Source organism: Pecten maximus, chromosome 3 (genome assembly GCF_902652985.1).
Source record: "Pecten maximus chromosome 3, xPecMax1.1, whole genome shotgun sequence".
Lineage (NCBI taxonomy): Eukaryota > Metazoa > Mollusca > Bivalvia > Pectinida > Pectinidae > Pecten > Pecten maximus.
In genome coordinates this window covers 46,344,063-46,370,079 of record NC_047017.1, presented here as the reverse complement: position 1 = coordinate 46,370,079, position 26,017 = coordinate 46,344,063, and the positions used below count along the sequence as shown (strand labels likewise).

The 26,017-nt window shown below is 35.7% G+C and overlaps 1 protein-coding gene across 1 annotated transcript; it reads left to right on the top strand.

Annotated features, from left to right (window-relative positions):
* Positions 1-6,594: 6,594 nt before the first annotated feature.
* Positions 6,595-15,604, top strand: LOC117324339. The gene is made up of 9 exons (XM_033880134.1): positions 6,595-8,405; positions 9,229-9,354; positions 9,484-9,594; positions 10,139-10,315; positions 11,280-11,441; positions 11,754-11,865; positions 12,583-12,663; positions 12,969-13,172; positions 13,913-15,604. Exons 1-9 carry the CDS (start codon positions 6,777-6,779, stop codon positions 14,335-14,337), a joined length of 3,027 nt encoding a protein of 1,008 aa, XP_033736025.1. The 5' UTR covers positions 6,595-6,776; the 3' UTR covers positions 14,338-15,604.
* The last annotated feature ends 10,413 nt before the right edge of the window (positions 15,605-26,017 follow it).

Below are 26,017 nucleotides of genomic sequence, written 5' to 3'. Positions count from 1 at the left end.
CTAAAGATATAATCGCGAGAAACAGAATTTCATATGGGGAAAGTACATTTACATGCGCAGTATAACTATATGTAGAAATGCAAGCTTGCAAAACATCGTTTGATATTGGAAAGGAGTTGAAACGATATTTACCAGGTAATAAGTAAGCCCATTTGGCATTTTTCATAATTAAAGTCCATGTTTTTTTCTTTCTTCCTTCCTTTTTTCCACTATCCTTTTCATAATCTCATTTCATTATTTGAAATGGAGTTCATCTTTAATGAACACTTAATACATAACAAATTGCTTGTGAACTTTGTGAGTTCATAAATATATTTAATGCATTCACAATTGTTTTGTTATCTTTTTCAATTGCTACGCCACTCCATTCGAAATCTGATTGTGGGCTTTTCATCCAAGGATCGTCTGTCTACTAACCCAGCAATTCAAGCACGTCAAGACGGTAATTTACGACAGCACGTGCCCGATATCATGACCGTGATCATGAACTTCTTTATGAGCTATGATCACTCATTTTAACACATTGAGCCCCTGTGCCCTTGAACGTGACCAAGTCATTTATTTGAAAAGAATCGCAGTCCTTCATTCCGCCATATGCATGCAACATGAACTCTAGCGCGAGTTTCCTCTGGCCCCGAAAAGTTTCCTCTGGCCATGGTGTCGGGGCCAGAGGAAACTCGGGCTACATCAACTCTATCGAGAGGCCCATTACCGGACTTTAAATATATATCGTAGAGAGTAAATTGAATTATGCATTTAACCAAAGATAGTTGGATCAGTGGCATAAATTAATATATGAATAGAATAGTACTTGGATATGTATGGAACCTCAATGAGGTAAACGAAGATATTATACTGATTTTTAAGGAAAGATTAGTAGACATTTTCAAACAGGAATAGCAAAATTCAATAACTGCAGTATTATTAAAGCTTGAACCTGTTCATTGCGCAATGGCACGGAGATAGAGCACTTCGGAAAAGTCTGGTGATGTGCTGAGCATGATTTCTCATCATCACCATGGTGATCTACATTTGGTACAGGACACACCCCTTAACCAAGGTGAACTCAAATTGCATGTATGACTAGTGATTAGTATAGCGTAGGAGATGCAGTCCCGACGAAGGTCATTGTGCCTCTGCCCATGTCATCACTTCATTTGTCATTCGCGTGATCGAGTTACAAGACCGTGGAAATGATAAACATATTTACAATTTCCAACTTATGACCTTGGCTTTAGACCTGACAGTGACTTAGGTCATATGCTATTTTGTTATTTTGCTTTAGAATGCTGTCATCACAAAATATAGATAAAAATCTACATGTTAGGAGAAACAATGTATTAAATATTTTACTTTGACCCGGTGACCTTCACGTTAGCATAATGCATGTTGTTACCACGGCCCCGTAGAAGTTATGTCCTTAGTTAATGCGGTTCTCCCCGTTTTCCTAGCCCTTCGATCCCCGACCCATGGATTTGTATCCAAAATATATATTATTTGTGCACATCAGATGATTCTGCATGCGATTCATTTTTTATGCATATCTATAGAATGATAAAATTCCAATCTTATTGTTTGTTGACGTATGTATATTATGATTTTGTGTTATAAACTAACGGTACTAAGCTAGCTTTCGTATGTACCGGTAGTTTGACTAGTAACAAAAATATGTATCCATTCATTTGAGGATGTAATCATCGAGCACTAGATAAATTTACAATTCATGATCTGCATTGCTGTTTTGTATTATCTTATTAATTATCAACCACATTTAGACTAATTTAATCTATTTTGATATTGACTTTCAATATGAGTTTCGATAAAGATTAAGCTCCATTCCCTCTCGTTATTCCAATGTGATTTTGGTAAATATTGTTTATTGTATTACAATTATATTATAGTTTGGGACTGGATTCAGGTGTCTATATCGTTAGACGTCCGTCTGTCTGTAGACACATTTTGTCCGGACAACTTCTCCTAAACCGATGGGCCAATTCCAATGAAACTTCACACAAATATTAATGATCCTGTGTAGATGTGCATGCCACTTTCTTTTTCTCAAAATTATGGTTGCTATGGCAACTGGTCACTATAAACAGGTTTTCCGATAAGAACCATAACTTTAAGTTGGTCCGGACAACTCCTCCTAAACTAAATGGCCAATTTCAATGAAACTTCACACAAATATAGAGGACCGTGTGTATATGTGCATGCAGCTGTTTAAATTCCGAAAATTTGGTTGCCATGATAACTGGTCACCAGTCACATGTTTATCTTGTCCGAATAACTTCTCCTAAACCTGTGGACCGATTTTTTCTAAATTGCACAGGGATGTTTGGGAACATGTGTAGACATACCAAACGAATACCTGAATATCTTTTAGGGACAGGAAACATTGTTTATTCAACCCAATAGAATTGAATGTACACATTGTTTGGAATGAACTTATTGTCATAAAATGATCATGTTTCAGTTTCGGAATGATAGACCGTCAGTTGATAAAATCCGGACACATTCAGACACCCGACTTCGAAGTGATCAGCGGACTTGACGTCAAACTATTACATTGGCGGAAAATTGAAAAATGCAGTGCTAACGCGCGTTTTTTTTTTCAATTTGTCTGCAATCGTATGAGAACTATTGGAAATAACTTTCCAAAGAAAGCAGTTTTATTTATTAAATTCACTCAGAAAATCTTCATTTGGCAATATTCATGAAGAGACGTCGAAGGAAGCGCCCTAATCATCTACACGATCGTCTACTCTTCCCTGTTAAGATTGACGTTGGATTTGCCCCGACAAAGCGACATTGCCAATCCTTTTCACTTCAGTAAAGGAGTACGGACTGTCAAAGTCTTAATTCCGGAATTCTACACATGATCGATTTACACAATGTTGTACGCTTTGTTTAAAAAAAAAGAACCCTGTACATGTAGTTCGGGGGAACATCTACCATTGATGAACAATTATAGCTGTAAGGTTTAGACTAGGAACTGACCCTAACTTGTCAGTCATAAAAGTTGTCGTTTGTGTCAGAGTTATCTTTCTTAGCGCACATGCGGTCTTGGACAGTCTTCGGAAGTCAAGCCGAGATTTTTTTCCTGTATCGTCATTGAGTAAACGTCGAAGCAAAATGGTAAATATAATACACATTTCTTGGTAGTTTGTCTTTCAAACGCATGTAATGTCAAACAAATCGAGCAATTTGCATTCCATTTACAGCTTACAAGACCCTTTGCCAGGTTGTTTATCAGACAGAGGTGTTACCACAAAATAATACCCGGTTTAAAAACATCCGACCCCTGCGTGATCTGTACGTCACCAGGAATGGCTCGTTTTGAACGCTATTCGGATGAGGTTAGGCGTTTTACATACTCTTTACTGTTGTATGCATGCTTTTATGTAGTTTTTACAGCGCAATTATTCAATTGTGTGTTCTTTTGTTTAAAATTGGGGGGGGGGGGGGGGGGGGGGGGGTCCTTTTATCAGATTGAACAATACCGCCCTGAATGAGTTTAGCGTTTTAGTATCGCACATTAAGAAATGCGATCTTCCAATTAACATATTGTTTGTATCGCCAAAACCCATTTATCTCGATTGAACCACGACTGTAGATGTAGGCATATTTAATTAATTAATTTATCCCGTCTTTTAATGTAGTCATCAAATTTTGATTAAGAATATTGATTAAAAAATAATTTCATAACCGAAAGCAGTCGTGATAAAAGTTCAATACAGCATGAATTGCTATGACATTTATATCAAACTAACAAGACCAGTTAAACTTTAATGTATTTGCTTTAATACGGTCACGGTGCGAGACTGCAAGTGTAGATAGAACCTCCCTAAAATATACCACCTCAACATGTACATATAGGCTATACTTGTAAAATGTAGTGTTAACGGAGCATGCTTCCCTATCACGCCGGAGGCCCAAGTTCGATCCCTGTCAGGACACTCGGCAGGAATGTTTTCCCTCTTATTTCTCACTATTATAATTCAGTTTGTTATCTTTATAAATATAAAAAAAGAAGTCCTAACATATCTGACAAGGAAATCTTATCATTGTTCGGCATAGCCGTCTAATTTTCTTTTGGCCCCGGATATGACGCGACAGGTGGCGTTTTGGTCAAGATGAAGTATGTGATTGGTCAATGTAGCGGTCAATGCAAAATGCAGATATACAGTTAAAAACGAAACAAAGTTAAAGGGACCTCACGGTAAACCAATATTTATTTTGTATTTTTTATCATATTATTGGGTATATCTTTAAAAAAATAACCTTCTGAACAATGACCATTCGAATTTGATGATGTATGTACATAAAAACATCAATTATCAATTATTAAAATGTTATCACTCTGAATATGCAAATTTTGTGAAATATACGATAAACGCATGCGCACAATAAACTAAAACACATGGAAACAAAAATGGCTTCCAATGTGAATCGACTGGGGTTGAAAACGATAACAGCTTCCGCAATGAAGAGAATAATAGGAAAATGGGTCAAACACAATCCTAGAATAAAACTTGGGAAGCAGTACAATAGATTGTAACAGTTCAAACATGAAAACAACAGTAATACGGACGCCGCTCGTATTCTGCTTGATTGTTTGATGTAGGTCATGATAATCCCGGTAATATTTACACAAACTCGGTAATTTTCACACAAACTCAGTAATATTAACACAAACTCGGTAGTAGTTCCACAAACTCTGTAATATTTATACGGTCTGTACCAGTACATCGCTACTGTCACTATACTATATGAACAGCGTTTACACTTATTTACACATAAATATGTGTGCCGTAATATTTACAGAACGTGTTATTTAACATTTAAACCACTGTGTATAAAATCGTTATCCAACTAACCCAGAAGGAATATAGATATCGCCTTGTAAACTATCGTGTGTTTGTGTTGCCACGATTTCAAAACAGTCACGTAATGATCTAAAAATAATTTCCGCGCTAAATTTAGAGGGGGATTCCCAACTAAATCGAGTGGTCAAGCTGGACATAGGGATTGACTGTAAACATTGGAACAGCACAGAAACATAACTGGAAAGGTACAAAACGCGTACATTCAGTGAAAATTGCAACGTTTTTACCGTGATGTCCCTTTTAAATTGAATGCAAGCTGAATAAGTGGATGCATCTATTCAAATGACACATTTGCAGTCTTATTATCACCAAAATGATTCAAACTGATATAATTTTGTTATCCGTGCTGAAACTGCGCATTTATTAATTACATCGTAGTTCGTTAATTTATTTCACCAGTAGTTTTACATTATAACCACCAGCATTAAAACTATGCCGTTTATCTTTTTTAAAGATATTTCTTGTTTAATATAAATTTTATTTTACAAAAATTGAGAAACCAGTTTAACCAACTTATATTGTCATCCTTGTTGAACCGGATGGACACGCAAGTATAATACAAGTGTAATTTTATAGTCAGTCTCGGTCTATCCAGATTCCGTCCTGCTATATAGACATTTTCGTCTCTGACCACCTTGGTATCTAGACTACATTATGTATAAAGATAGCATTTCAAAAGGTTTTATTTCGATCATATCTATACCTAGTCTGAGGTAGAAGTCAGTATGGTTGCTTTGCACTACGTTTATACGACGTAGACTTTTGGATATATCAATCCGACGGATAAGACTGGTGTGGATAGGACCGGGATAAATTTGTAGTATCACTTACCTAACGGAACACCGTTCATGTCCTCGAACTTGAAAGTGTCAGACATGACCAGCATCTGATAATCCAATGCACGCATTCTTTCGAATATATTTTATGAACACTGTACATTGTGCATGTGATGCCGTTTTATTACCGATTATTGGGAAAATATAAAAGAACGGTATGATATGTTGGTATTCACGCAATGTGTGTAAAGGATGAGCCACAAAACAGTACATTCCCATATATCCTTTATATCCATTTTATGTACCTTATTTCAAGATCGATGCTGTAATTTAATACTCATTAATTTAGGTATTCATGTAAGTTGTTCCCTTTTACCTGAATAAATTATCAACGTCCATATACTAAGCTTCCAAAGCCATGCGACTGGAATACTGTCTACGCTATTTTATCCCCCCCCCCCCCCCCCCCCGAATATACAGCTAGTTCCCTCCCATGAGGCTGCCTTCTCTCTGTCCGGAAAGGCTCGAATAGTTTTCCGATTGAGAAGGACCGGTAGACTAGTCCCCGTCGGTGATCAGTTACCTCCCTTACGTACAATTGGATCTGGGACCGATTTCTTTAATTGCTGAGCCTCACTGTTTCCGCAGCATTAGCTGATGCTTAAGACAGGGTATTTAAATTATAAGTAGGAAATTAGGAAATCTCCATTGCACTGCAGACTTCATTCGAATTATATGATGTCTAGGGTGCCTCGATCGGTAGCCGTGATCGCTAATAAGCTGACAGTCGTCAGTGCCGTGCGTGAGCTTCAGACCACTCTCTTCTAGCTGGCGGCGACGACGACGATAAATAAAGGTTATTTTCATTTATTTGTTACTTTACATATCATTAATTGATTAATCGCTTTAAAAAAAAAACCAAATAGATATATGCCTGCTTTTATATCAGTCTTACGCTCAATAAATCAAGTAAGAAGAAGTTCCTTAGCCTTGTGAATGTACTACTGAGGGATCCTCACAACCACCCTGTTGTCTGTAACTGAGCGTTACATGTTGAGGTGCGTGGCAGAAACCGACCGGAACCGGAAACTCCTCGGCTATTATCATAACAAAAATGGAGGCGGAATCAACACCTGCGCTTGGTCATAATGCCTCGCCAGGTACACATGAAGTAACTGACAAAAGCATGGACCCACGTACATCGACAGTACGACCTGTCCATACCATGGTGCAAGAACCGTTGACATTTCTAAAACCGAAACAGGAGCCGAGAGCTAGTGATTGTGACTTTTCATGTGGAGGGTTCAACAATGGATCCGGGACTGACACCGGTCATTTAGACAAAGCCGGTGGTTATTTCCCTCGTCCAGACTATCTGCAAACTAATGTGTATACAGCCAATGTTAGAAACGATTCAGAACCGTCAGGACATTTTACAGAAACAAATGTCACAATGGCGAGGAACATACAGAATAGTGAACATTTCACTGGATCCGACCTAATGAACAGAACAAATCAAGAATCTCGCCTTAACAAAACAGATCAAGGTGACAGGCATGATAGACGACAAAGGGACTTCCCAGTACACGATCTTGGGAGAGTAGACAGAGTGTCAGCAAATACAACATTACCCTCTTCCTCATCCCACCCAGTCTTTCCAACCCAAAGGGTAGATCCCTACCCAGTGTACATGTCCCCAGTAACCCCGTCAACTACAGAAGGAATAGTAGCCAGTCATACTACAGCACCTGTTCATGCTTCTCAAAATGCTTGGGAAACTGGGGCAAAAGATACTGACTACGGCAATATGGGATTCAACAATAATATGCCTGATGCCCAAATGCAGTCGCAAATTCATGAACTTGCTAGTTCTTTAGTTTCAATGGCAGACAATATGCAAATTCCTACACCGACTTCAAATTCGGTTGGATTTCCTATGACTTCAACAGGAGTTGGACAGGATTCCCAGAATGTTATGTATATGACTGGTAATGTGCCCGATGTGAAAAAGAGGAGAGAGTTATCATTAAAAACTAAAGTAGACATAATAAACAATGCAGAAGGAAGTGGGAAAAGTCAACGACAACTTGCGGCACAGTTCAATATATGTAAAAGTCAAGTACACAATATACTAAAGAGAAAAGAAGAAATAAAAGAGACGTATGAAATATCACCAGGATCAGACAGAAAGAGGCGATTTATAAGGACAGAAAATGATGAAATAAACATCATGACATTGGAGTGGTACCACCGTTTAAAACAACAAAATGTGAAATGTGTCACAGGAAAAATGCTACAGTGTAAAGCAAGAGAAATTGCTCAACAACTAGGAAAAACTGAATTCAAAGCTTCGAATGGATGGCTAGAAAGCTTCAGAAAGAGACATAAAATTGGACCTTGTACAACTGTGAATAGACTGAACACCCCACAGTTTGATTTTACATATAGTGGTATGGCAAATAATGGCTTTTTCAAGAGTGCAATGAATAATCCTGAATTGTGGAATGTCTATCATTCCCAATCTGTTCCTAAAGAGTCTATCGAGGATCCGAGGTCAAGTCCTCGCTCGGACGAGGAAGGAGCAGCCCAGAACTTGTACAGCTATAATTACAATATGGTGTTACAGAATAGAAATAACAACAATAATGATGGAGAGACAGAGGATGACAAAGTGGATAGGCTTGATGATGATTATAATGCAAACGAAGATGAAATATACCCATACACTGACACAAATGACGGTGTAGGTTATTTATGCATCATTTGCTTTCATTTGTGAGGATATATATTGCAATGCTTTCTATACAAAAATCTATATTCTGTTCATAATTCTGAAATTTCCTTTAACTTGTTGCTTGCAGTTTTTTCCCGTTTTTGTTTACATTTTTATGAACAATGTTAGTAATTTCCAGATTAAATCATTAACAACCCACTAATATCTGAATCATACCTAGAAAGCAGCTTCAGTGTTTTGTCACGATATTCTCCTGTATACACTAATTGTAGTATTTTCAGATGGTCTTCTATTGACATTTTATAACTCATATATTTGTGTAGTATCAATATATTGTTTTTGCATTGTGATTGTCTATCAATATCATTATAGAAAATTTTGATCAGGAGATTTTCACCAATTTCATTTAATAAAAATACCCCTCTCTTAGCCATAAGACATCTTTTAATACATTTTGTAATACAATATATTACATCTATAACATTGTTTATGACAAATATTTACTTTGCTCAGATGCTTAGCATATTGAGGGTCTTTTTCAAACGTTAACGTCCACCTTGAACCAATCAAAATGCATTAATATACACCAAGAAGTGTAGAAATTAAGTTCTGTCTGTAAATTTTGTTAGTGGTACATAAACAATTAACTTGCCAGCCCTCCTAATTTTAGTAGGAGTCTCCTGGTGATTTGTGACCCTAGATAGACATCACTTTGTATATTATTGTTCATAATTTCAAAAATCTATTTGTCTACAGAAAGAGCAGGATAATAAAGGTAGTTTTACTGTGCTATTTTGTCTTAATTTGAACATGTACACAATCTCTTTTGTAGGCAACACACAGGATAGAGACAGATAGTTTTGGGAAGCTTGAGGTGCCCTCCAACAAATACTATGGGGCCAACACTGCCAGGTCATTGATGAACTTTGACATTGGTGGACCCAGTGAACAGATGCCAGTATGTACATTTCCGACTGCTTAACTATTGCTTTATATTTACCGATAAGTTCCAACTCTTGTACTATAGATGTCTGTATTTTACAATGTGAAGTAGACTTTCAATGAAAGATGTGACATTTTGTTTTAGATTCCTGTCATCCATGCCTTTGGTGTACTGAAGAGGTGTGCTGCTGAAGTCAATCAGGAGTATGGCCTTGACCCTGTGATAGCTAAAAATATCATGATAGCTGCTGAAGAGGTAAAGCAATTTACTTAAAGATCCTATAGAGATTATAGGTCAATTTTAGAATAGTACTGGTATATGTAGCGGTGTTCCAGAGAGAGAATTAAAGAATCAATATACGAATCAGGTAAAATTAGTGGTAGCTAGACTTATATTAATCACTCTTCGTTCTTGGCCCAGATGTAAGTGTGCAGGAGTTGTTAATGTGGGATGAAATCAGAGTACCCAGGTGAAATCCAGATGGTTGTCATAATTAATGTACTTGTAACTAAGCAAATTAACTATCATATTTTGTTTTTGAAATATTTCATCAATAACTCAGAACACCTCTTTCTTGTTAAAAAAGGCAAGGAATCAATTTCTAAAAGATGTCAGTGCCCCATATCACTCATAATGAAACAAAATGTGTTTAGATTTATTTCCACGTAAATTTGACATGTGATAGTTAAAGGCAGTAGTTATGGCTTCGTGAGTAAACTCTACTGATCTTGAACAGTATCTTTAAAGCTACTATTCTGTATTATTCTCTATTAATGATGGTGCTGTAACTATGATGTAGGTTGTGAAGGGAAAGTTGGACAGTCACTTTCCGTTGGTGGTGTGGCAGACTGGCTCAGGAACACAGACCAACATGAATGTTAATGAAGTTATCAGTAATCGTGCCATAGAGATCATGGGTGGTCAACTGGGCAGTAAATCTCCAGTCCACCCTAATGACCATGTCAACATGAGCCAGGTAACCTCAGATGAGTATCTGATGTTGTAATTAGATTTTTAGGATCCAACTTTATTTTCTTAAATGTAAACACAACCTGGGCCTACTTTCATCAATATTCCCCAACTTAAGTAAATTCCTTAACTTAAAATTTCCCATTGTCAAAATTAAAGAAAACTTCATTAACCAAGCTATTTTATGTTTTCTTATGGAAAATTTCAAGTTAAGAGATTTCCTTAAGTTAAAGAATGTTGATGAAACCAGGTCCAGATGCTCATACCGTATATGTACTGTCATCAAAATCCCATTGTACATGCATGAGATACATAAGGGATGAAATGTCTGCTGTTTACATCCTTATCTTTCAAGTTTGCAATCAAGGCCATCTTTAGAAAATTTTGTCATACCGGGTACTTCATCTGTGATGAAACCTCTATATGTTGCTTTACCAAAATTGTGAATTTCATGACCTTTGGGTCTCACGTTTGCCCTAGGGAATTCGATGGGGATAAATTTTACTGTGATTTAGATATGGAAATCACATTTTTGACTATCATTTGTTTCATTTCTATTGGAATTCATTCTAACTTGTCTAACATGATTAGCATTTGATGATCATGACATTTGATGGTATGCACATGTAGGCTCTGACTAACCCCCAGGGGCTTATGGGCGGAACCAAAAATGGTCAAATTTGCCGAAATATTTCAAAACTCAGATAACCGTTAATGTCCATTTATCTCTTGTTTTTGAAACAAGTCGGACACATATTTTTTTGTGTACCAGGTTACTTTTGACAGTCACACAAATGGGTTCACAATTTCTTATTTAAATTGGATTCTTTTCTGTAGCACAGCTGGTACTTATTGTTCTATTCTACATACTATAGTCTAATACTTTTTGTTCTATTCTTCATGAATATAGTCTGACATTTGTAAAAAGTAACATCCTGATAGAAGACTCATAATGTTTTGTTCACATTCAGAGTTCCAATGACACCTTCCCTACTGCGATGCATATAGCTGTTGCCATGGAGATAAACCATAGACTGTTACCAGGGATGGAAAAGCTAAGGGCTTCTCTCGCAGCCAAGTGTGAGGAGTTTACAGAGAAGAAAATTGTTAAAATAGGACGGACACATTTGCAGGTGAATAGTGATGATTTATTTGTCTTTCATGAGAATTAAGATAAAATTGTTTATTGTTAAGTCCAAACTACTCCTTACTGGTAACTTCAGTAATTTTCTGTGACCTCCAACTATGTACAAAGTATGTGCATTTGTCAAATAGTATTTACCTGTACCAGTAAAATGTCTAACTTTCTTGGGTATTCTAAATATTTTGAAAGCTGATACTGTTGTTGGAAACAAAATATATGTACCTTACTTGTGGAGTAAAATTTTGTTAATGACGTAAATATGTCAGAACCACTGAAAATTGAACTTTGGTATAATGTTTAGGACGCCACCCCATTGACACTGGGACAGGAATTCAGTGCCTATGTACAGCAGATGGAGTATGGAATAGAGCGAGTCAAGGACACACTACCAAGACTTTATAAACTTGCAGCAGGTATGAAATGTCATTCACGGACAATGTTGGCAGGCAGAAAACGGTTTATTGAACAAGATGTTATTAAAATTAAAGAAGAGATGACTGCATTTAAATGTGCGACAAAGTCGTGTATTTGTTATAATAAAAATTCTCATAAATGTATCCTTTTAAACAACACCATGGCAAAGAATTTATTATTTCTTTGCATTGGACAATCGTTTTGGAAAAAAATCACATCTAATGTCTGGAAGCTTCTGAAAGATGATACAAGAAATGTTTTGTATGAATATATCTGTAGTGAGATTCATCTTGATGGGGCATATTTGAATTTAGCTTTTTCGGCATAGCCGTATAATTTCTTTTGGCCCCGAATATGACGCGGAAGGTGGCGTTACTGGTCAAGATGAAGTATGTGATTGGTCAATGTAGCGGTAAATGCTAAATGCAGATATGCAATTAAAGACGAAACAAAATTTAAGATTGAATGCAAACTGAATAAGTGGATGTATCTTTTCAAATGACATATTAATGAAATTATATTCCTGATTCAAATGCAGTCTTACTAGATCACCAAAAATGATTCAAACTGACATAATTTTGTTATCCGGGCTAAAACGCATTTATTAATTAGTTCGTTAATTTATTTCACCAGCAGTTTTACATTATAACCACCAGCATTAAAACTATGCCGTTTATCTTTTTTAAAGATATTTCTTGTTACATTTCATTTCTTAGGTGGTACAGCTGTGGGAACTGGGCTAAACACTCGTATAGGATTTGCTGAGAGTGTAGCAGAGAAGGTTGCATCTTACACAGGTTAGACATAGCTACAATATAACAGTTACCTCCCCTTTCTAGTAGGTTGCCATTGAATTTTTTTTAAAGGAGAATTCATTGTAATAGGAAAATCGATTCACTATCCTATTTATATTATTGTCACTGTGAAATGGGATCTAATCGTAGATAAATGTGCATTTGCTTTTCACATCAGAAAAAATATAGGCAGTTGATTTATTATTGAAATACTAATATTAGATTGAAAGTACCAATACAAAAATCAAAAATCTTTACAAAGTCTGAATTTATTTGTTCTATTAACCGCATCCTCCAATTTCTTGAAGGATTACCATTTGTAACTGCTCCAAATAAGTTTGAGGCTTTGGCTGCCCATGATGCATTGGTGGAGGTCCACGGGGCCCTTAACACAGTGGCTTGTAGTCTGATGAAGGTCGCCAACGATATCAGGATGCTTGGTTCTGGACCCCGATGTGGTATTGGAGAGTTGATATTGCCCGAGAATGAACCAGGCAGCAGTATTATGCCAGGTAAAATATGTCTTATTAACAAAATAGACAATACCACGATTTGTAAGAATGTTTTTTTAAGTCAAATTTGCATGTCATTATGTTAGGATTTAGGAATTGATGGAACATATTGTTATTCTGTCTTCAAAAATAGAGCAAAAAAGATGTTATAACTAATACAGTAACACAAAGCCTTCATGGTGTAATGATAGTATTTGTGGTGGTTGAACCTTACTTTGTTTGTACAATGTATCAAAACCCACACTTAACACCATATAATGTGTACACATATAAATCAAATAGATTTGAACATTCAGTTTGTTTTATGAGTCTGTTACAGTAATGTTTGGTACAGCTGTAGTAATTTTTACATTTTGACATAGTTTGATTAGTCCTACAGCAGTGAGATTATTACAGAAGTACATTGAAATAAATAAAGTTTTTCAAGAACTGATTAGAAAACTGAGATTTACTTGAGAAATCTGCTATTTGATTAAAATGAAGTTTGTCAAACTTGATTGATTTTGAATGTGTTATCTTTTACACATTTACTAGATAAATAAAACATTTATGGCCTTATTCTTCATAACTAAAATCAACCAGACAGCAGGAGTTATCTTTCTTCCTACATTTACTTCATGTACCGGTAATTCTCTAAAAGGTTTTAGTAATAGCTGATAAAAACAAATGATATCAGAATTGACTCTATGGAATAAAATAAAATCAAACTTTAATTGCACTTTTGAAATTCTGTACTTCAGGAAAGGTGAATCCTACCCAGTGTGAAGCTGTTACCATGGTAGCTGCCCAGGTGATGGGTAACCAAGTGGCTGTCACAGTGGGAGGAAGTAACGGCCATTTTGAATTGAATGTGTTTAAACCAATGATGGTGAAGAATGTTTTACAATCTGTGCGACTCATCGCTGATGCTTGTTTGTCCTTCTCCAAAAACTGCATTGTGGGTATTGTAGCTAACGAGGAAAAACTTGCCAAAAATCTCAATGAATCCCTCATGTTGGTGACGGCTTTAAACCCACACATCGGATATGACAATGCTTCTCAGATCGCAAAGTTAGCCCACAAAGAAGGCTTAACTTTGAAGCAAGCAGCATTACAACTGGAATTGGTTCCCGAGGATAAATTTGATGAGTGGGTTAGACCAGAGAAAATGTTGGGACCAAAGTAGATTGTTAATGTATTGGTGAATCTGTAGACACCTGACACAACCAGTTCCGGAATGGCCGATGTATATATGGGGAAATTATAAATACATGTATGCATAAAAGTGATCTTTGGAATTGGGATTTGAATCTCTTTAACCTTTGTTCTTGTGATGAGTTTGACTTGAACAACATTTGTTTTAAACAGCTGTGCAGATCTATATACATATTTCTTAAAAGATATGTCATACACTTCACTGGAAATTTATGTAAATTCTTTGATCTGTAACATTAAATGGATATTTATCTTAGAAATGATTACATATTGAAAGGCATGGAGACACTCTAGAAAACTATTGTATTCCTGGGACCCACATTAGTAAATGTTTGTGTAACCTTTCAAACTGTTATGATATACATTGTAAATTATCCTTTTCATGCTGATAAAGCTCTTGTTACAAAACACTTGGTAATCTGTTGGTAGTATTGATTGCATAATTATATTTTTTTCATGAATAATTTGAGAATATATATCTGCATCTTCTACGTGTGAATCTTTGAATAAAGTTCAATCAATTTCTTTATGTTCTGAACATAATATCAGCTGCTATCATTGTTCTATAACAATTGCGGTACTCGAACAATCAGGTTATAGAATGCCAAGCATAACACTGACATGTGAAAAAGGTAATTTCAACCAAATAACTTACTGCTCATAGTGCTTCAAATACAATTTGTCTGGTTCAAATAGTGTACAACACTACGACGCTAGCTACAGTTGTTATGTCTGTGAAATTTGTGTCATTCCTTGTAGCTAGGGGAGTGTGTGTCAGTTTAAAGGTCGTGTTTTGTCAGTATTTGTATAAAGTTTTTGTCATTCCTTGTAGCCGAGAGAGAGTATGTCAGTTTGAGGATTGTGATACCATATATTTATGAGTTCTAAGAGCTGGTTATAGGAGTTTATGTGTCAGTCTGATGTTTGTGTTGTCTATGATTCTGTGAGTATTAGTATGAAGATTGTGTGTCAATTATAAACTAACAATAACTTAGTTTTATGTTTTATCTGCTTAGGTTTTGGAAGTTTATTTACAATGATAGAAGTAATCCTCAGTAAAGAGGGGTATTCCACAGGTGATAATGTTTCGGAGAGGATATTTAGTTTGATAACAGAGGTTCAATCACTCTGTTTTTGTATATATTGGGTGCTCATATTATGACAAATGTATTTGGAGAGGCATTTAATTATAAAGGTGACAAATAAACTGACAACCAAATAAAACGTTGTTAATAATTTGTTTCTACTAATTTCTTTTTTGTTCTCTTAATTCCGATTATAGCTATTCCTTTTATCTCTTACCTACTGAATGTTGGTGGGGACAAGAAGAGTCGGTAATGTAAATAAGTGTGAGACGAGAAGAGTTGGTAAAGTAAATAAATGAAAAAACGAGAAGAATTGGTAATTTAAATAAGTGTAAAGTAAGAAGAGTGTGTAAAGTAAATAAGTGTAAAACAAGAAGAGTTAGTAAATTAAATAAGTGTAAAACAACAAGAGTTGATAAAGTAAATAAGTGTAAAACAAGAAGAGTTGATAAAGTAAATAAGTGTAAAACAGCAAGAGTTGGTAAAGTAAATAAGTGTAAAACAACAAGAGTTGATAAAGTAAATAAGTGTAAAACAACAAGAGATGATAAAGTAGATAAATGTGAAACAACAAGAGATGATAAAGTAAATAAGTGTAAAACAAGAAGAGTTGGTAAAGTAAATAAGTGTAAAACAAGAAGAGTTGGTGAAATAGATAAGTGTGAAACAACAAGAGTCGGTAAAGTAAATGAGTGAAAAACAAGAGTTGCTGAAGTAAATAAGTATAAAACAAGAATTGAGTTGCTAAAGTAAATAAGTGTGAAACTAGGAGTTGGTAAAGTAAATAAGTGAACAACGAGAAGAATTGGTAAAGTAAATAAGTGTGAAACGAGAAGAGTTGGTAAAGTAAATAAGTGTAAAACAAGAAGAGTTGGTAAGGTAAATAAGTGTAAAACAAGAAGAGTTGGTAAGGTAAATAAGTGTAAAACAAGAATAGAGATGGTAAAGTAAATAAGCGTTAAACGAAAAGAGATGCTGAAGTAAATGTGTTTAAATAATTGTAAAACAAGAAGAGTTGATAAAGTAAATAAGTGTGAAACAACAAGAGATGGTAAAGTAATAAGTCTAAAACGAAAAGAGTTGCTGAAGTAAATAAGTCTAAAACAAGAATAGAGTTGCTAAAGTAAATAAGTGTGAAACTAGGAGTTGGTAAGTTAAATAAGTGTGAAACTAGGAGTTGGTAAAGTAAATAAGTGTGAAACTAGGAGTTGGTAAAGTAAATAAGTGAACAACGAGAAGAATTGGTAAAGTAAATAAGTGGAAAAAACGAGAATAGAGATGAGTAAATCAGTGTTAAATGAGAAGCGTTAAATGGTAAAATTAACGGGAATATTTTGTTTTAATCTTCAGCGTGAATAGGGGAAGAATGAGTAAAAGCTGAAAAGAATGGGTTAATAAGGAGAAATAATAGTTGGTGAATAAAAATGGCAGATATTGATAGCTCAGGAATGAGAAGAATAAGTCTATAAAGAGTGAAAAATGAAAAGAAAATAGGAATTGAGAAGAATGGATAAAATAAGGAATAAAACAATTTGTTCACTACATTTGATAAAGATAAAACATGACATTTATAGCCAGGATTTTTTTAGATACTTAAAATTGTAGGTTTATCCATCTAACGGTCGCTTTTATTTTCATTTTTTTATCATTTAAATCCTGTGATCTTGAGCATAGGTCAATTTTAAGGACATTTGAAATCAAACATCAGAACAAGGTCTTCAACGTTTAATCCAAAACGTTTTTATCCTTTCACCCTTGTTTCTTAGTATGCAACATGAGAATGGTACATCCTGTAGGTAAGACTTCACAAAATGTTCATATCACGTAGGTAAGTATGGCATCACAAAACTTGCTTCACATTTTCAACATTTTCTAGCAGGATGAATTGATTTTATATGCCAAAGTATGAGATATATGATACCAATATGCTTTACCGGATCAAAACATGAACGTCATTACTAGTTTTCCCCGCCAATTTCTGAATGTGTCCTTTTAGTTTAGAAAGTTAATATATATACTGGGGTTCTTCCCCTTTGATCGTAGTTTTTCCTGCAGTTCCATGTAGTGTTTCTACAGGACCCGCTAACGGCGGACACATATTGTCCGTAATTTTAGCTATATGTATTATATCCTACTACCTGTCTGTCTGTAGACACATTTTGTCCGGACAACTCCTCCTAAACCGATGGGCCGATTCCAATGAAACTTCACACACATATTAATGATCATGTGTAGATGTGCATGCCACTTTCCTTTTCTCAAAATTATGGTTGCTATGGCAACTGATCACTATAAACAGGTTTTCCGATAAAAACCATAACTTTAAGATTGTCCGGACAACTCCTCCTAAACCGAAGGGCCAATTTCAATGAAACTTCACACAAATATAGAGGACCATATGCAGATGTGCATCCCACTTTCTTTTCCTCAAAATTATGGTTGCTATAGCAACTGGTCACTATATTACTGGGTTATCTTAGTTAGCCTCTAATTAAGAGTTCCTATTCACAGATTGCGGTATTAGTCAGCCATCCTGGCGACAATTCTAGTTCAAGTCCAGTACAGTTTCCTGTATAGACAATACACATTTTACGCTCAATAGTGTGTGAATGGTCCGTCTTAGATCAGAAGGCAAAGCAATATTTCGGGAAGATTTCCACTTGAATGTTATCCATTGGCACGTCTAGATATGTGACATGTTTTCGTAATATGAATGGCATGGCTCTGCGAGGAACAAGACATTATAGATAAACAATCGACGACCAATTGTTATGTATAAAGTTGCATTTACCAGGATTTACAAGGCGGGTGTCGTATCTAACCGCTTACTCTTCCGGGACACCTGGTCATTGTATCCGTATCTGTTTATCATATTATTGTACCTTTTTCAGTTCTTTATCAAAATCTAAAAACTAACAGATTGTTATTAGCATTTGCACATTTTCTTCCGGCGTGATGACAAAGAAACTTCAAGAAAGGCTAATTACACAGACTAAAACTTTACCTTTTGCGTTATGACTGTGATTTTCCAACTTTTGCCGAGATTGCTGTGAAGAACTACCTAGTGATGTAATGTAAAATAAAGAAATCGGGAGCATGGTATCACGACTTAACATATATTACATTATACAAACGGCATGACAACAAGACACTTTTACAATGGGCATATCTTAAAGAAGAAAAAGGTTGGATGTAACATCAAAACGTTGCTATATCTTAGTCTGTGATTATCTCATTTATGTCTATAATTAGACGACCGCTTTGTCTTTGAACAGACAAAACTCAAGAATAAACATTACCATCTATATTACCATCTACATACCATTACATTATCTTGTGCGCGTATCATTTGTTACCTACTTCATACATTTAGATTGTTTTTATAACCAATGATTCGTATGCGAATTAAAATCTGATGGGATAGGAATCATTCTTCCTTTAATTATTTAGTTAAGGCCAACAAGTTGCTACATAAACGGAAGACCTGGAACATATAATTTCATTTTACATTATGTCTTTGGAGTCACGATATTACCATAAATGATATTAATAAAATATGTCTACTGACTTAAGTATGTCTACTGACTTATCCCGAGTTAAGCAAACAAGGCCTGAACTTATTAAATCGCTCGTTTTGTGTTACAACGCACTAATGTGACATGCGCTTTGTAATTTCAAATTCTGTATTTCCCATTGATTTAAATAATACTAAATATTGCATGATTTAAAATATATTGTTCATGGTATAATCTTAGAACAGAATGGCATATATGTAAGGTCAGGTGACTGAAGAATCATTAAGAAAATGTATAGCAACATATCAATATTGATCTGGCGATCTTAAAATAGTTTCATAGTTTCTCACAAACTATGGTCAACAAATTTAAGTATTGAAATAATGGTTAATAACAAACTGGTCATACTAACACATCAACAAAATCGTGGTTTTAACTAAAAATCGAGAAAACAAGGGTAAATATAAACAAAACACAAACCCGGAGAAAACAAGGGTAAATATAAACAAACACGTACCCGGATAAAACAGGGCGAATATAAACAAAACACATACCCGGATAAATCAAGGGTCAATATAAACAAAACACATACCCGGATAAATCAAGGGTCAATATAAACAAAACACAAACCCGGAGAAAACCATGGTAAATATAAACAAAACACATACCCGGATAAATCAAGGGTCAATATAAACAAAGCACAAACCCGGAGAAAACCATGGTAAATATAAACAAACACGTACCCGGATAAATCAAGGGTCAATATAAACAAAACACATACCCGGATAAATCAAGGGTCAATATAAACAAAACACAAACCCGGAGAAAACCATGGTAAATATAAACAAAACACATACCCGGATAAATCAAGGGTCAATATAAACAAAGCACAAACCCGGAGATAACAAGGGTAAATATAAACAAAACACAAACCCGGAGAAAACAAGGGTAAATATAAACAAACACGTACCCGGATAAAACAGGGCGAATATAAACAAAACACAAACCCGGATAAATCAAGGGTCAATATAAACAAAACACATACCCGGATAAATCAAGGGTCAATATAAACAAAACACAAACCCGGATAAATCAAGGGTCAATATAAACAAAACACATACCCGGATAAATCAAGGGTCAATATAAACAAAACACATACCCGGATAAATCAAGGGTCAATATAAACAAAACACAAACCCGGAGAAAACAAGGGTAAATATAAACAAAACACATACCAGGATAAATCAAGGGTAAATATAAACAAAACACAAACCCGGAGAAAACAAGGGTAAATATAAACAAAACACAAACCCGGAGAAAACAGGGTACATATAAACAAAACACGTACCCGGAGAAAACAGGGTAAATATAAACAAAACACATACCCGGATAAATCAATGGTAAATATAAACAAAACACAAACCCGGATAAAACAGGGTAAATATAAACAAAACACAAACCCGGAGAAAACAAGGGTAAATATAAACAAAACACGTACCCGGATAAATCAATGGTAAATATAAACAAAACACAAACCCGGATAAAACAGGGTAAATATAAACAAAACACATACCCGGATAAATCAATGGTAAATATAAACAAAACACAAACCCGGATAAAACAGGGTAAATATAAACAAAACACAAACCCGGAGAAAACCATGGTAAATATAAACAAAACACATACCCGGATAAATCAATGGTAAATATAAACAAAACACAAACCCGGATAAAACAGGGTAAATATAAACAAAACACAAACCCGGAGATAACAAGGGTAAATATAAACAAAACACAAACCCGGAGATCATTGAACTCTTTTAAAGAGAAATGTTCTGGAAGGAGAAGCGCGTCTCTATGTAAATATCGATGTAACGTCATGTTCTCAAGTAAAAAATGTAATGCCGGTTTAAATTCTTTTACCCTTAAAGAAAACATATTACACGAACGTATGCTGCACACAATATTGTTGTCAATTCATAGCAATGTCATACATTTTTCGGAGTAGGAAGTTTTAACTACGGTGAAAATTTGTCTATATTTTGTAAGTATAGGGAAAATGCGAAACTTTTGAGTCGATTGGCGGCAAAACGAGTTTCACTGAAGCGAAAAAAATGTTCCAAATGAATTATTTTGCTGAAGGAATTCCGAAAATTTCGATTCATACCCCTAGTCAGCAGGACGGCGTACAATACAGTGTAGACACACTGTATGAGGGATTATCTAACAATCTAACTATTTATTGGATCGTAGGCATCTGTGTCCACTAATCACTTTACGGCCATAGTGCACACAACGGTTACTAAGTATTCAGATGGCCTGAGATTAGTTTAGTTTTCAGTGCAACGATACTGTTTAAACACCATACACAACAACAACAAATTCAAGACTAATTCCTCTGGGTCTTTCTGCCATATTGCGTTAATATGAAGACAGTGTTATTAATCTTTTGTTACAGAAATTGGTTTATAAAAGTATTTTAGACCATAAAACCGCAACACGTGCGTCGCATAAACCGTACTTGTTCGCAACATTTGGCACCGTTTTCTGTTTCTGTTTCGGTTCTAATAAAACCGCCATCCATGCACATTGTTTCCGGAAGACGGTTTAATCCACCGCCACCTGTCTTTGTGGGGGGTCCTGCCACCCGAATATCTGGCTTTCCTGGCCAGGTAAGATATAAGGAATTGGCGGGAATTAACGGTTGAAATAAGTTTGTGGTTTCTATTTATATATCCATGTCAATCACCAGGCACACCTGCATTTGCCGTTGTTGGTATATGATTGTGTAAAATGAGGGGCATGTTTATCTCTTCGCAACACGTTCAGAAATCCGAGAAGCCAAACATTATAAATATACACAACATTTGGTGAGTCTTTTAACAAACAAATACGATCAGTTATACGAACATATCATCTAGTCTGGATATCATATTGAAACTTATAGTTTCGTAGTGTAACTAATGAAGGACTGGGTTCCCATGAATACTGCCAATGCATTTTTCACCTCATTGCCTCCTTCAGGTGGCGTTCTATGACCATGTCTGTTCCGCTTCACTCCAAGCGATCTAACAATCAGCATGTTTATGCAGATGGTGTGTTGACAGAGAGATTGTTGTTACCCCACTGCATACAGAACAGAGGTTTACAGCATGTCAAACACAGTTTCTTCAAATATACATTTACGGAGTGATAGAAACTTCTGTGACCCAGTGACCCCTGACCTCCCAGCCGCTGTAGCTTGTTGTCGATGCACTAGTTACACGGATGCCTTATCTGCCGTGTGTTTGTGCAGCTGACAATGCTGTGTGTTTATCTGTGAGCCCGCATGTAGCAATGACGATACAGGGGAAGCCCTTTGGTTTGGGATATTGCGTGCCATTGCTTCTCTTATTGAAAAGATTATAAGGAGACTGAAAGCGAACGGAGATAACATGTGACCATCTGCGGGAACTGTACAGACATGATTGAAGCACGTGCATCGACGATTGTTTCTTGAAATAATTCTATAAACAAAGAAAAACTTCTAACGAAAAGTAAACCTGAGGGAACGTACATGTTTAATAGAATAGGATCTCCACAGGGGTCAAGGTCATTACACCCGCGTCTGTTGGCATATGCCACTTAATAGACACTGCTGCTGCTCGAAGTGGTAAAAACATTATATCATATTACGTATATATAATGATATTGTGGCCTCTCATGTTGTACATGTGTTAAGTGACACGGACTTCCACAAATTATTGTTTTCTTCTTGGTTAATCTCTTTATTGTTTGTTTGCTTGTTTTGTTTTGTGTGTGTGTGTGTGTGTGTGTGTGTGTGTGTGTAAGGGGGGTGGGGTGTGTGCAATGTTCTGCTTCTTAACCGTGACGTACATTCTTTTACATCTTTCAAGTTTAATGTTTTGCTCTCAATAACTGCCCATTCCTCCTTTTAATTTTTTACACTAACTCCCCACACGTACGCGTCGACATGTCCAACCTCTTTTAAATAATCTTGTATCTTTCCCAATTATAGCCGTATTCCTTTGTTATCTTCCTTATTGTACACGTATTGTGTTTAATGCTCCTTTATGTGTCCCACCCGCCCCATCACCCTGATAACGTTGTTACCATAAAGTATCTTGATCCCTTTTAGATTTTTTGTTTGTTTTTGTTTTTGTTGTTGTTGTTGTTGGTTTTTGTTTTTTGTTTTTGTTTTAACGTCCTCGAAACAGCCAGGGTAATGTGGACGGGTGTCAATGAGACACCAACAGTCAGGGTCATATGAGGACGGATGTCAATGAGACACCAACAGCCAGTGTCATATGAGGACGGATGTCAATGAGACACCAACAGTCAGGGTCATATGAGGACGGATGTCAATGAGACACCAACAGTCAGTGTCATATGAGGACGGCTGTCAATGAGACACCAACAGTCAGTGTCATATGAAAACGGGAGTCAATGAGACACCAACAGTCAGTGTCATATGAGGACGGATGTCAATGAGACACCAACAGTCAGTGTCATATGTGGACGGGTGTCAATGAGACACCAACAGTCAGTGTCATATGAGGACGGATGTCAATGAGACACCAACAGTCAGTGTCGTATGAGGACGGATGTCATTGAGACACCAACAGTCAGTGTCATATGAGGACGGATGTCAATGAGACACCAACAGTCAGTGACATATGAGGACGGATGTCAATGAGACACCTTTAGAAGAAACAAAAGCACAGAAAGACAGAAAAGTGAAGAAGGAACGTAAGGATTTAAGATGCCCATGTCTCGAATTGGAATAGAAAATCTATTTTGGTCTGTTCAATACCGCCTTAATAGAGGATACGGAAGAAAAGCCTCGTTCGTCATGGGACCCTTTTTAGTCGCCTCCTCCAATCAACAATGCATTGGGATACAGCGGACCTTATTCTAGGGCTCTCCAAAGTCCTTTGAACAGAAGACTTTGAAGAAACCACCCGACCCAGCAGGGGCCCCACAATTAATCGCCTCTTACGACATACAATAAGATACAGCAATCATACTTCTCCTCGGTCATACAGGGGTTTGATTCCTTTAGTGTCTTGTGTCCTTCTAGTGTCTTGTACAGAAAATGTATCATTTTAGTGTTTTGTATCATTTTAGTGTTTTGTATCATTTTAGTGTTTTGTATCATTTTAGTGTCTTGTATCCTTTTAGTGTTTTGCATCATTTTAGTGTTTTGTATCATTTTAGTGTTTTATATCATTTTAGTGTCTTGTATCATTTTAGTGCCGTGTATTATTTTAGTGTCTTGTATCATTTTAGTGTCTTGTATCATTTTAGTGTCCTGTATCATTTTAGTGCCGTGTATTATTTTAGTGCCGTGTATCATTTTAGTTTTTTGTATCATTTTAGTGTTTTGTATCTTTTTAGTGTCTGGTATAATTTTAGTGTTTTGTATCATTTTAGTGCCGTGTATCATTTTAGTATCTTGTATCATTTAAGTGTCTTGTATCATTTAAGTGTCTTGTATCATTTTAGTGTTTTGTATCATTTTAGTGCCGTGTATTATTTTAGTGCCGTGTATCATTTTAGTTTGTTGTATCATTTTAGTGTTTTGTATCTTTTTAGTGTCTGGTATCATTTTAGTGTTTTGTATCATTTTAGTGCCGTTTATCATTTTAGTGTTTTGTATCATTTTAGTGCCGTGTATTATTTTAGTGTCTTGTATCATTTTAGTGTCTTGTATCATTTTAGTGTCTTGTATCATTTTAGTGTTTTATATCATTTTAGTGTTTTGTATCATTTTAGTGTTTTATATCATTTTAGTGTTTTGTATCATTTTAGTGCCGTTTATCATTTTAGTGTTTTGTATCATTTTAGTGCCGTGTATTATTTTAGTGTCTTGTATCATTTTAGTGCCGTTTATCATTTTAGTGTTTTGTATCATTTTAGTGCCGTTTATCATTTTAGTGTCTTGTATCATTTTAGTGTCTTGTATCATTTTAGTGTCTTGTATCATTTTAGTGCCGTGTATCATTTTATTGCCGTGTATCATTTTATTGCCGTGTATCATTTTAGTGCCGTGTATCAATTTAGTGTTTTGTATCATTTTAGTGTTATGCTCCAGGTCTGTTTGTTCTTCCAGGCTGATGTCTTTATGTCCTATTCCGAGTAGAGTTTCTCTCTCATATGTTCTGTTTATCTGGATGCCCAGTCCTGCTGGCCAAATATGTTTTATATCGATATATCTTATCCCATACATGTGATCCAACCGCACCAGCCCAACTGAGTCATAATTGGAAATAAGATACAATGAAATATCAATCCAGGGGTGATAAAAGTTAAATGAAGGCAGAATAAAATTATGCGAATTATTGATAGTAATCAGTGAAAGAATATTATGTTCCTTCCAATCCTAAGCTCGCACGGTTGTGACACAATTTAGGGAATGGGGCGAACATTTAGTTTCTGTCCCGTAAAATTATCTAGGAAAGAGATAACAATTAGCTTGTCTTTTATCTAAAATCTTTATTCATTTTAGCTGCGATTAAATGCGCTAAACTTGACAGCAAATCTGTAAATGTTAACACTACACACTTAATGGCTTGACGAGCATATTATTGTTCACCGCTGGTGCTAAAGCTCGTCTGGACTGACAGCCGTCCGTCATATAGATACGGACTGTCAGACAGACACAATACGTCAGCACGACTTACTTATCTTTGTTTACGGTATCACTTGTATATAAAGTTGCAGGTTTTGCACCATATATATCTTTGAGTGAGATGCTGTCCGCCTGTTGTGTTAGATCCACAGGGACGTTAACCTATAGACCGAAATACCCAGTATTTCATTGGTTTACTTCGGCATGTACAACAAAGCATATCTTCCTCAGAATATCACTTAATCTCCTAATTGATTTCAAATATATGCAAAAAATGTATTTATCAATATTCAATTATGTTTTTACACATTGACAATGCTCCTCAGATAAACTTTACTTTATGTTATAATGCTCCTTACTCATATTACCTCTTTTAAATCCTTCTACTGTTGAAAAATAGCCTGACAGCATTTAGTATATA

Coding starts and splice junctions, on each gene's coding strand:
- LOC117324339 (XM_033880134.1), top strand. CDS start 6,777: ATGGAGGCGGAATCAACACCTGCGCTTGGTCATAATGCCTCGCCAGGT. Junction 11,442..11,753: donor TAGGACGGACACATTTGCAG/GTGAATAGTGAT, acceptor TATAATGTTTAG/GACGCCACCCCATTGACACT. Junction 11,866..12,582: donor ACTTTATAAACTTGCAGCAG/GTATGAAATGTC, acceptor TTCATTTCTTAG/GTGGTACAGCTGTGGGAACT.